Genomic DNA, 11,246 nt, shown 5'->3' on the forward strand with positions numbered 1-11,246 from the left:
GTTCCTAGGGGGGGAACAGAACAGAAATATTTGCTCTTTTGAAATGAAGACGGGCTGAGAGCGCTGGACTTGTTCAGCCTCGAAAACAGAAGGCTCTGGGAGACCTGAGGAGCAGTTTCTAGAGCCTAAAAGGGCCGACAAGAGAGCTGGAAAGGGGCTTTTTGCAAGGGCAGATAGTGATAGGACAAGGGGGAACAGCTTTAAACTGAAAGACGGCTGCGGCCTGGTGGCTCTGGAAACCAGCTGCCACCTAACCCGCCTCAGCAACCACCACCGCAACGCCGGCCATCAGCACAGCTCCCGCCGCTTACTGGCCGCTTCCCCCGACCCCGCCCCGTCACCGCGTCACGCCAGACAGCAGAGCGGAGCTCAGTTCCCATCTTCCTCCGCCGTAGAGGGCGCTGTGCTCGGCGCTCGCTTGCTCAGGCCTGCGAGGCCGTCGGCTGAGGGGGTGGTGTCGAGGGCGATGTTCGTTGTTGTTGCCGTCGCCGTCGCCGTCGCCGGCTGAGCCCTCCGCTCCGCGGCCGTGGGCACGGCGCCGGGCATGGGCCTGGGATCGAGCTCCGAGGTTCCCGATGGCGGCGCCGAGGGCTTCCATGTGCACGGGGTGAGGCGGCCGCCGCCGGGCCCGCGGGCGGCTTCGCGGCGGGCGCTGAGGCGGGACCGGCGGCGCGCGGGGTCCCGTTTCTCCCCCTCCGGTCTGTGGCGGCCGAGGCAGGCCGAGCCCCCTGCGAGGGCGCTGGGCTGGGGCCTGTCGGCCGCGGGCTCCCTGGCCCTCACTTGTCGGATCCTTCCAGGGAACTGCCACGACGGCGGGGGAGGAGCGGCCGTGCCGCCCCGGAGGCCATGGGTACCCGCCCTGTCGGCTTCGCTAGGCTCAGAGCCTCGACCTGCCGTGTCTTGGCTGCCGGCAGTTGAGGGGAGCCTTTTGTGCAGCTTTCGAGGAACTTGGCATGGTTTAAGAGCAGGATAGCCCTTTCTGCGGCCTCGCTCTCTTCCAGATTACATTGACTGGCAGATGTGACTCATTTCTCTGCGGTTCTTTACAGCATCTTGGCTGGGGGCTGATTCCTGCTTCAGACAGTGTTTTCCTGAGGGGCTGCTTCTCACAGGCGTTGTATGGAGATGCAGATTTGCTCTAACTCCTGCATCTGGCAGATTGTCTGCACGCACAGTGGTTTAAATGCGTAACTTGGAGCTTAAACGTAGGCAGAAGGATTGCTGATAACAGCTGTTGCAGACGTCATCACTTCATTTAGTTGGTGGTCTTCCTCCCTGAATAAGAGCGGAAACGTTTTTCCAGCGTGCTGCTTTCCACTTCATCGGTGGTGTGTGTTTCTCAGTGTCACAAGATATGCTTATAGGTTACCACTGTTGTTAGGGGTTCCACTTTTGTCAGTCTCCTTAACTGGGTTAGCTCCGTATGAAGTGACGGTTGGTCACAAAGTGCAGCCTTCTTTCGTGCTAAGTGCAGCATACTGCTGAGTTTTCTGAAGGGTGATTTTGGACACCTACAGTATGCAGGAGACAAAGTAATTTCTTTTTGCTATATGGAATTCATGCAAATTCTGATAGGTGTCATTTTGAAGACCAAATACTGCAGGGTTTTTTGCAACTTACATCATCGTATGGGAGTCTCTATGGCGTTTAGATATCTGAACAGCTATGTCATGAGCTCTGTAATAGCTTCCGTGTACTTCTTTTTGCATACATTTTCATCCTTGATGTCCTGTTACGTGATATTTACATTGTAAGGCTTCTTGCACATTATTTAGAATTTGGAGTAAACTTTTCTTAACCTTTTAAACTTTTGTTTCAGCATAAGCTGGCTGTTTGCTTTAGATGCAGTCTAGGGTTGTGATGTAAGTTAATACTTCCTACTCCAGTTGTGGTTACAGTGGTCAGTTTTGACTGTTAAAAATAAAGCATGAGGTGTTATGTGGTTTTGGGGTTTTTATTTTCTTTAAAAGCTTTTGCTGAAATAATTGTGCTGTTACTTAAGTATATTTTGTAACCTGAATAGACAGTTATGCCAGCAAAAGCCCCAGTACTGATACAACTTTATTAGAACTAAAAATAAACAGCAGCTGGGTAGCACAAGACCAAATGTGAGAGGTAGCAGTTTAAAGTTTGTTAGCAATGTACTTTTTGGATTAGGTGGTGCATGGGTTGTAACTTAGTGTTTAAATTGTGGGGTGGCTTTCGGAACTCAAACGTATTGCAGGTTAAGGGCTGTGCTGTTGCATTAACAAAAGGTAAAGATGAAAGCAGTACAAACTGGTAAGCTTGATCGCAGCGGTTCCCTTGATATATGTTGCTGTGTCAGTATACTTTGAAGTGGGTATGCTTTCACATACTCTGCATATATCAAGCTCCATGTAACTTTTGGTGGGTTTTATCCCAGTGTGAGTGTGTTTTAATAGGTATTCGCTATATTTCTTTTTTACACTATTTTACAATAACCTGGTTATAATGAAATTGAGATGTTGCGACTCTTCATGAATCTTCTGTAAGAGATAGCAATCTTCTTGACCAGTACTTGTGGTTAGCCATGTGTTTGTAGCATACGCTTTTAAGTGTTCCTATTCAAATGTGCTGTAAGTTGTGGGAACCCAACTGTAAATTGTATTTATGTAAAACATGGCTGTGATGTAACTGGGGGCTCTCAGTGTTCTCAGGCTATTACTAGCATGGAAGAAAATCCTGAAGTAGCGCTTTGGAAACTAAGCTCTTCTCCAGAGTCTTCAGTGTTTAATAATTCTGTGCTGTGCACTCTGAATCGCAATACTTGTGTCTTGTGTGGAGTCCAAAACCTGATTTTTACAGCTTAATTTGGACGCTCATTGTTCATAGTCTTATAATAACAAATTCACAGTTGTGGACTGCTTTCCAAAGTCTGTGATCTCACCTGTGGTTCTGCTCTAAAGTCAATATTGAATCAAGTGTAAATATTAACACTGTAACATAATGTAAACCTAAAATGTATGTTTTGCAGGTTCAAGAAAACTCCCCAGCTCAACAAGGAGGACTGGAACCTTTCTTTGATTTCATAATTGCCATAGGACACACTAGGCTTGTAAGCCTCAAATGATTTTATTGTTTCTTTTTTTTTACTTGCATGAAATACGGGTATTGTAATGCTGTAACGTAGAGGCCAAAGCTGTTGCGGTAAATAAAGCTTTTCATATTGGACATTGTATATGGCATTTAAAGATAAAGCGAAACTTGGCAGTGTTCAAAATCTCTTCTCTGGCTGGATCCAGATTTGAGGAAAGAGCCTTATTTATGCCTTTAGTCACCCAAACTCCTTAACAGATTAACACCATGTTTATGATATTAGTCATTCATGTGTATTTTCTGCCACAAGAATATCAAATTGGTGAGTCAATGGTAAGAGCTCAACATTTATTTAAGCAAACTTGTTTCAACATTTCAACATTTGATAAAGCATGGAAAAGAGTCATAGCCTGTCTGATTGTACTTTAAGACTGGGAACACTGTTCCTCTATGTTGAGTTATGAGAAAAGAATTGAGCTTTGGTTTGATTGTTTTTTTTGTTTTTTTTTTTGTTTTTTTTTTGTTTAAAAGGCTTGCAGCTTTGGCTATATGCTTCACCCTAAGTACATATGAGCTGAATTCATTAAGTTTGTCTTGCTTTTGTTAGCGGAGGCTCCTTCTGAAAGTGATTGTTATAATGGTAGGTTTTGGTGGAAGATCATTTAATCTTTTAACAGGGCAGAAATAATGATAGTTCTCTAAGCAACTCACAAACAGCCTGTCCCTTCGCAGCCAATATGCGCTGACTGTGAAGGGTTATTGAATAAGGACTGGGATCAGAAGCATGAAGAACAATGTTGCTGCTTATTGTTAGGCTACATAGTTGAGATCTAATATTGCTGATATAATTTAATAGCAGTTACAAAGAGCAGGAATGTAAGTGATTAAATGGAGTAGTAGTAAGTGCTTATGTAAAGGGACATGAGCTGACAGCGCTTCTTTCTAATGAAAAAAAATTGAACTGCTGGGACTATTTTTAAAGCACAGAGCCTATACTTTGACAGTTTTAGTTCTTTGTATTCAAATTCTGACACAGGCATGACATCTGTATGACAGGTGCCACTAGAAATAATATTAATCATCTCTCATTTTGTGCTCTACAGAATAAGGAAAACAATATGCTGAAAGATCTCCTGAAGGCAAATGCTGAAAAAGCAGTGAAGCTGGAGGTGTATAATATCAAAACAATGAAAATGAGAGAGGTGGAGGTGATCCCCAGTAACATGTGGGGAGGACAAGGTCTTCTTGGAGCCAGTGTGAGGTTCTGCAGTTTCCAGGGAGCCAATGAACATGTGTGGCATGTTTTGGTGAGACAGAATTCTTTGGTGGCTTGTCAGTGTTCATACAACCTTGTTTTAAAGGGTAATGTTTAGAATTAACATATATGTGGAAGTACAATGCTGAAATCACACAGAGGTAGTCTTGGAGTTTTGTCTGAGCTATCTGAATAGGGAAAAGTAGTGGATGACTGTTAAATATTGCCTGTTACTGTAAAGCAAAATTAACTCCATCCCAACTGGACCAAATAGTGCGTGATGAGGAGAAGGTTTTTTCATCCTATATTGAAGAATCAGTGGCAAAAGCAAAAAGATTCTGGCCTGATTGGTGCCTCTGTGTTGGCTAAACTGCATTAATATTAATGTTACAAAAAGCACCAAAAAACTATTTTAAGATCGAGAAGAATAGCTGAAAGAGTAGAACTGAGTAGGAAAGACTGTTATGTTTCTGATTGTTTAAATAAGCACAACTTCTCAACATCTTCAGAGGATCCTGTTTTGAATTGGTAGCACCTTGGTCTTTCTTACTCAGGATTTTTTGCAAGATTTCACACCTAGGGGTAGACTTTTTCAGGACTGCTATTTTGTCCCATAATTAAAATGTTCTGTCCTTCAGTTGGTTTTGGGGTTAGCTTTTGCTTTTAATAGTGGGGTAGTTTATCCTTCTGCAAGTACATATGACTCAATGTTATTCTGTCACAGGATGTTGAACCTGCATCTCCTGCAGCTCTAGCTGGTCTACAGCCATACACTGACTACGTTGTGGGATCTGATCAGATTCTTCAGGAGGTAGGGCCCATGTTTCTTCAGTCTTGCCTGCCAAGTGTATATTGTAGGGTCTGGATTTTATGTTTTTTTATAAGTCTAATGGTGTGTACATCGAATGTGTGGGGATCGTGTTTAGGGATTTTAGGAGGTTGATGTTTATGACAGATGCTTCATGGGTCAGGTAAACATTATCTTTTTTTTAAATGTGACAATAAAGAAAAAGTTGCCCCTAAAGATCAAACTGTACTAGTGAGTTTTAGTCTGTCTCTGGGGTTGTAATATTTCATGTTGAAGTAAATAACTACCTAAAATGCTAAGCTGCTTCCAGCTCCTTGTCTTGTGCATTTGAGTTTAACAACCATTACTTTCTCTTTTTTCTTAGTCGGAGGATTTCTTTTCCCTGATTGAATCCCATGAGGGAAAGCCGCTGAAGCTGATGGTTTATAACACTGAAGCAGATTCCATTCGAGAGGTAGTTGTGACTCCCAATGGAGCTTGGGGTGGAGAAGGAAGGTACTGATCTCCCTCCGGACAGTCATTGGCTGATGACAGGTTATATACTCACTGTAAATGGGCTCTTGCTAAGAGTATTATTACTGTTGATTACAGCTTGTCAATTTCAAGTTAAGCTTTGTTTACTTACACTTGTCAAACAAAACTGTTAATCTTTCCAAAAAAAACCAACAACCGAACACAAAACACAAACTATCTTAGAACAAGGAATTAGGCATGTTCTGGATCCAAACTTGTGTTGACTTCCCCAGTATCAGAGTCACTAGCTACATTCTCATAGTCAGGTTATCTATTTTGTAAAGATACAAAAATAATCAACTGAAGGCTAACTTATGTATGTCAAAATGTCAAATGCAGAGTGCTCCTTGAGTACTGCAAGTAAGTAAAATGATTCTTGCAGGTAGGCATTTCTTGCTATAGATTAAAGACTCAAACTCTTTAGAGACTCAGAATTTAAAATGCTTACTAGTTTTGTTTTTCAAGTCTTGTTTTACTTTCCGTGTCCAGTTTAGGATGTGGTATTGGATATGGCTACTTGCACAGAATTCCAACACAGTCTACAATAGCCAAGAAAAAGCCAGAAAGCAAACCACCTTCACCCTTGCCAGAAGCTGGAACTCCTGTAGCATCTACTGATGGCTACACAGAGGTATGTAAGAAATTAGTTCATATCTTTGGCATGTTCTCTGGAGTTTCTAAGTGTTTTGCTTGTTGGAACATTTATAGTGCAGTATATTTGGGTACAGCATACAACTTTGCTTGAATGAAACAGTTATGTGAAGAGAAAGTGATAGCTGCTTATGCTGAGCAGCTGGCAGGTCACCAGTGTTGGCCGATAGAAATCTTTGCCAGATATTTTCTTCACATTTTGAAGCCTTGCGTACTACAACTGTGTCAGTCAATGAGAATTAGAAGAATACCCTGCTCACTAGGAAATAAAATACACCTACAAGAATTAAGAGTGGACTGTTCTGAACGTACTGGCTTTAAAAGACTACATTGGAACATGCCCTGATCGGTGGTTTGGCGGTCGTGGGTTCTCTGAATTGGTGTATTTGGAGACCAAGGCAGAATGCTTTCATAGGAAGATCATTTTCAGCTGAAGCTTTAGATACAAAAAGATGCTTTTCTTCTTACTGTGTCATTCCAGACTCCTTTATTGGCACCTACTTCTCAGAGTGACAACTGTGAAGTACTTACGAACTTGGATCATTCTGCAGATCAAGAAATGAGTAGTTATTCACCAGAAAGCTCACTTTCTCCTCCTCCCCCTCTCCAGAGAGTTATGGATCCAGGTATGTTTCCTTAGGTGTTTTTTTTCAGCAGTTCTTCAGAGGACATCTAAATAAACTAGTAACATCTTGAGTCTGAGACTTATGTGAGGAACTAGGAGCATTGGTGGTGGTTTTCCTTGAAGTTTTTGACTTCACTGCATTTTAAAGCTGTAGAATTTGGGTACTGGAAGCCTGACTGAGGCTGACATTCTGCAGGGATCTTTCCACTGATGACAGCTAACATCTAGGTTAAAATCATTTGTATTTAGCAGGGAGGGGACTTCAGTGACTTCAGTCCTGATATAACATGTCTTTTTTCAGTCTGAATTTGTGTTATGTCTAAGTCAGTACTATAATGTTTGCTTTCTCCTTCAGGATTTCTAGATATGTCTGATTCATTTCCTGAACTCGCAAACTTAAAAGTGTCCGACATGTCTTCATCTGCCTCCTTTAACACACCAGCAGCAGATGCTTTCGTAGGCACTGAGAAGTTAATGTCAGACAATGACACTTCTGCTTGTTTTGGTAAGTGTATTCAATATTTCCTTTGGGCCTCTGACCTAATTTCTGGAGTGGCACCAACTCATGCATGCTCCACAGCATCATGCTTTTTGGAAACCAGCCACTTGTAAGAAAAATCAGAAAGGGGATTGGCTAAAATGAGATGGAAACGTAGCAGAAATCAAGTTTAGAAGTGGTCAAAAAATATTTTTTTTTTGTAAGATTATATATTGTGCCTTTAAATGAAAATGTTGATGATCCAGATTAAACTGACCTTAAAAGTACATATTTCTAAAATCAGTGTATATGGGTTTTTTTACCACAGGCTTGCCTTCACCCTGTAAAGTGAAAGAAAAATTGCAGTCATCTTAATAGTGACTTTTTGTGGTGGGCTGACCCTGGCTGGATGCCAGGTGCCCATCAAAGCCACTCTGACACTCCCTTCCTCAGGTGAACAGGGAAGAGAAAATATAATGAGAGGCTTATGGGTCAAGATAAGGACAGGGAGAGATCACTCAGCAATTACTGTCATGGGCAAAATAGATTTTACTTGGGGAAATTGATTTTAATTTCTTACCAATAAAATCAGAGTAAGAGAATGAGAAATCAAACCAAATTCTTAAAACACCTCCCCTCCCCACCCCTCCATTCTTCCCAAGTTCAACTTTACTCCCAAATCCTCTATCTCCTGCCTTGCAGCAGGTATCCCAGAGATGATATCACTGTCACTGATAGGCCACAGCCTTGACCAGCAGCAGGTCCATCTTGGAGCCAGCTGGCATTGTCTCTGTTGGACACAGGGGAAGCTTCTCATAGAAGCCACCCCTTTAGCCCCCTGCCCTCCCCCAAAAAAACTTTGCCATATAAACCCAATACACTTTTCTATTAAAAGAAAAAAATGAAATTCTTCACACTGTGAATGCCTTTCCCTTTCAAAAGGTGGAGTGACTTAGGAATGGTAAACCCCAAATCTCCAGCATTAGGAATACAGCAGACAAAATGGTTCATGGCCTGTTAAAAACCTGCTTGTACCATCAGATTTTCTGAATTTGGGGAGAGCTGAGTAAGCACAGCCCATGTAGTTGACAGTTGTGAGTCTGGTTATGTGCCTGTATGAGGTGTCTCATTCAAGCTGGTTTCTCATGATGTATGGGCACCAGAGGCACTGCACATTAGACTGACAAGTTTTGTTTATTTGTTTGGTTTCGGTTTTTTTTTCAATCTGTTTCCATTTCCCAGAAAATGCCACAGCTTTGGACCCTGAAGACACAACCATGTGTTCTGAAGGCTCAGTCAAGCAGCCCGAGTTGGATGAGCTGCTGTCTTCAGTTCCATCGTTACCTTCTTTAGCTCTTCCTCATGAAATCTCTTCAAACACAACAGCAGAAACTGATTCCTTTGAAGATGCAGTTATGCGGTTCAACGACAGTATTAAGAATTCCTTAACTACTACACCGGTGTAACCAGATGATGAAGCAGCATGTGAACAGAAAGAAGCGCACCAGATGACAGGTGAAGTGGATGCTGGTTTTGTTTACAGACTGCCATGTGCTGTAACACTACAGCTTGGAGTATTTTTCTGATCCTGAAAGAATTACAGTCATTCTATTTTGTTAACGTATTATGAAAGAAATCATATGAAGTACGTATCCTGTTATCTCTTCCAATTATTTTTTAATGGATTGATCTGTCTTCAAATTTTGGAACTCTGTCCAAAAATAATCAAATTAATGGAGAAATTAATGCAGGAACAAGTTGGAGACTGGCAAAAAGTCAAGTTCCTGAAGTCACATTTGCCTGCACGTGCCTGAACAGTGACAATTGATGATTTTCTCAGTATGATTGATGGCATTAAAAATATTGATGGTTTTGACTTGCAAGAAAGATTTTTCTAACGGTACACCTCACTGGGACAGCTCTGGTGCCTTTCAAGGCATTTCCTACCCTGGGATTCCTACTTATTAGTGTGCAAACTATTACTTTCCTTGTTTAAGAGTCCCTTTGCTGTAGCAGTTATTTGTGTACCATCTCTACAATACCTTTGCAAGAAAGGATGCACTGTGTGGTTTGCAGTTGCAGCATATAGAGAGGACAGAATCATGGTTGGTGGGGCCTGTCCTTCACTTCAGCTCTTCATAGATCATGTGTTTGGTCTCACAGTTAAAAAGAAAAGGTGGGGGGAAGCATCATGGTTCTTTGAAACAAACTGAAGTGAAAAACGTGGTTGTCTGTGTTTTCAGGGTGATTAGCCTTTTCATGAATGTGTTGTGGTTTCTGTAGTGACAGAAATAGCTTTTCTTTAGTTGTGCTTTTCTGTTCACCCATTGCTATTTTTATACAAATTGTTAAGTTCAAGACACAGGGAGGGAACACATTCGTGCAACAACGTCTATTGGTTTTTACAGCTGTTTTGTTTGCACTTTTCTCCAAAGAGCTTCTGAATGTAATAGCAAACACAAAATGAATGACAACAGAAATCTGGGTGGGTTTATACCCCTCAAGGGAGTGATTCGTAATGGAATTTTAAAGTTGATAGTTGGGAATAACTTCACTAGAGCTGGTACAGTTAGTGTGGTGAAAATCCTTCATAAATTAAGAGAATGGGGTACGAGGTTAGGTGGGTGCTTAAGGTAGATGTAAGTTGGAGTATGCTTATTTAGCACAATATTGTCCAATTTCCTTTTCCCTACCCTGTGTCGCAATCTGTTCCTACTGAGATGAGGCAGGGAAGTGAGTGATGAGGCTGATGCCACTCCATGACACAGGACAGTAAGCCTGTGTCCCATGGGATTACCTGGAACACCTCAGTTTAACCAAAGGCTTGTGTAGCACAAGAGCAATCTTCAGGGGAGTCTGCCCTTACATTAAATCCATCCTTTATATCCCCTCATCTCTCTCATTAGTCTGAAATACTGTTTTCACTTGAAATACAGTTGTTCTGAAAGGGATGGTCAAAATATCTTTTTCTTTAAAGAAGAATGTATTAAGCCCTAACTTCTGGTAGGAGAATGAAGACATTTTAAACTCAATAGTAAAAAGATTATTTTCATTTTGCTGTATTGCTAAGATGATTTTCCTCTTTTCTTTCCCCAACTGCCTGCTACAAGGGTGAACAGCCAAACACTAAAAATAAATGTGATTGAAGCTATGGGTAAGTTTGTTTGGTCTCAGAGCCTGATGACTGCAGACATCTAGGTGCTCTCTTTGGGTTTTTGTTGTTGTTTGTTTAGGACTGCTTCTAGTCTTACACCTTTGCCAGGAGTGTTTCTAAGCTGGTGGTAGCTCATTTAAGTGCTGCTGTACCATAAGCACCCTTTGGAAATTTAAGAGCATAGAATGTCAAAACTTACGCTAAATTTGAAATGGCAAAGTAATAAATGGTGTAATGCTTTGGGCCACCTGCATCCACCCTGTTCCGTGTCAGCTGACTCTGGGGAGAGGGGGTGAGTCTTAGCTGTTCATGAAAATTTGATTCTTTGGTCATGGACCTAGCATTAAACCTCTAGCAGCAGCATGTTGTATTCTAACCTGTGCCTTTATCGTTTAAATGCAAAATGAGCTGTTTCTCATCAAATTCCTTTTCTCTTGGGAAGTTGTATGTTAGCTTTTGAGCTGCTTGAAGATACATCTCTGCTGAAACAAAGAGAAGTAGAAAGTACTCATTTATTGGTGGATACTGAAGTGAGAAAGCTGATTTGAATGTCTTGGTTTCCAGCGCTAACTGGGGAAGCAGCAGACCCGTTCTGCCCACACCCCTGTGCTGCGGCACTGTGGGTTTAGCAGAAATGGAAAGCAGTTGAGGCAGCTTCCCAGGGAGAAGCCCTTAATTCATCATTCCCTTCATCACCCTTCCCAT

The 11,246-nt window shown here is 42.0% G+C and overlaps 1 protein-coding gene across 1 annotated transcript; it reads left to right on the forward strand.

The window, feature by feature from the left end:
• Nucleotides 1-480: 480 nt before the first annotated feature.
• GORASP1 (golgi reassembly stacking protein 1) lies at nt 481-9,096 on the forward strand. The gene is made up of 9 exons (XM_057398296.1): nt 481-607; nt 2,996-3,076; nt 4,161-4,364; nt 5,037-5,123; nt 5,485-5,615; nt 6,123-6,264; nt 6,766-6,910; nt 7,265-7,414; nt 8,630-9,096. Exons 1-9 carry the CDS (start codon nt 545-547, stop codon nt 8,851-8,853), a joined length of 1,227 nt encoding a protein of 408 aa, XP_057254279.1. The 5' UTR covers nt 481-544; the 3' UTR covers nt 8,854-9,096.
• The last annotated feature ends 2,150 nt before the right edge of the window (nt 9,097-11,246 follow it).

Source organism: Pezoporus wallicus, unplaced genomic scaffold, assembly GCF_028554395.1.
Source record: "Pezoporus wallicus isolate ANWC-B61680 ecotype Strahan unplaced genomic scaffold, APGP_CSIRO_Pwel_v1 contig_7237, whole genome shotgun sequence".
NCBI classification, from domain to species: Eukaryota; Metazoa; Chordata; class Aves; order Psittaciformes; family Psittacidae; genus Pezoporus; species Pezoporus wallicus.

Bases quoted from the DNA above. Each gene is read 5' to 3' on its own strand.
- GORASP1 (XM_057398296.1), top strand. From the start codon at position 545: ATGGGCCTGGGATCGAGCTCCGAGGTTCCCGATGGCGGCGCCGAGGGC. The intron at 3,077-4,160 runs GTAAGCCTCAAA...TGTGCTCTACAG, and splicing joins CCATAGGACACACTAGGCTT to AATAAGGAAAACAATATGCT. The intron at 5,616-6,122 runs GTACTGATCTCC...TTCCGTGTCCAG, and splicing joins GCTTGGGGTGGAGAAGGAAG to TTTAGGATGTGGTATTGGAT.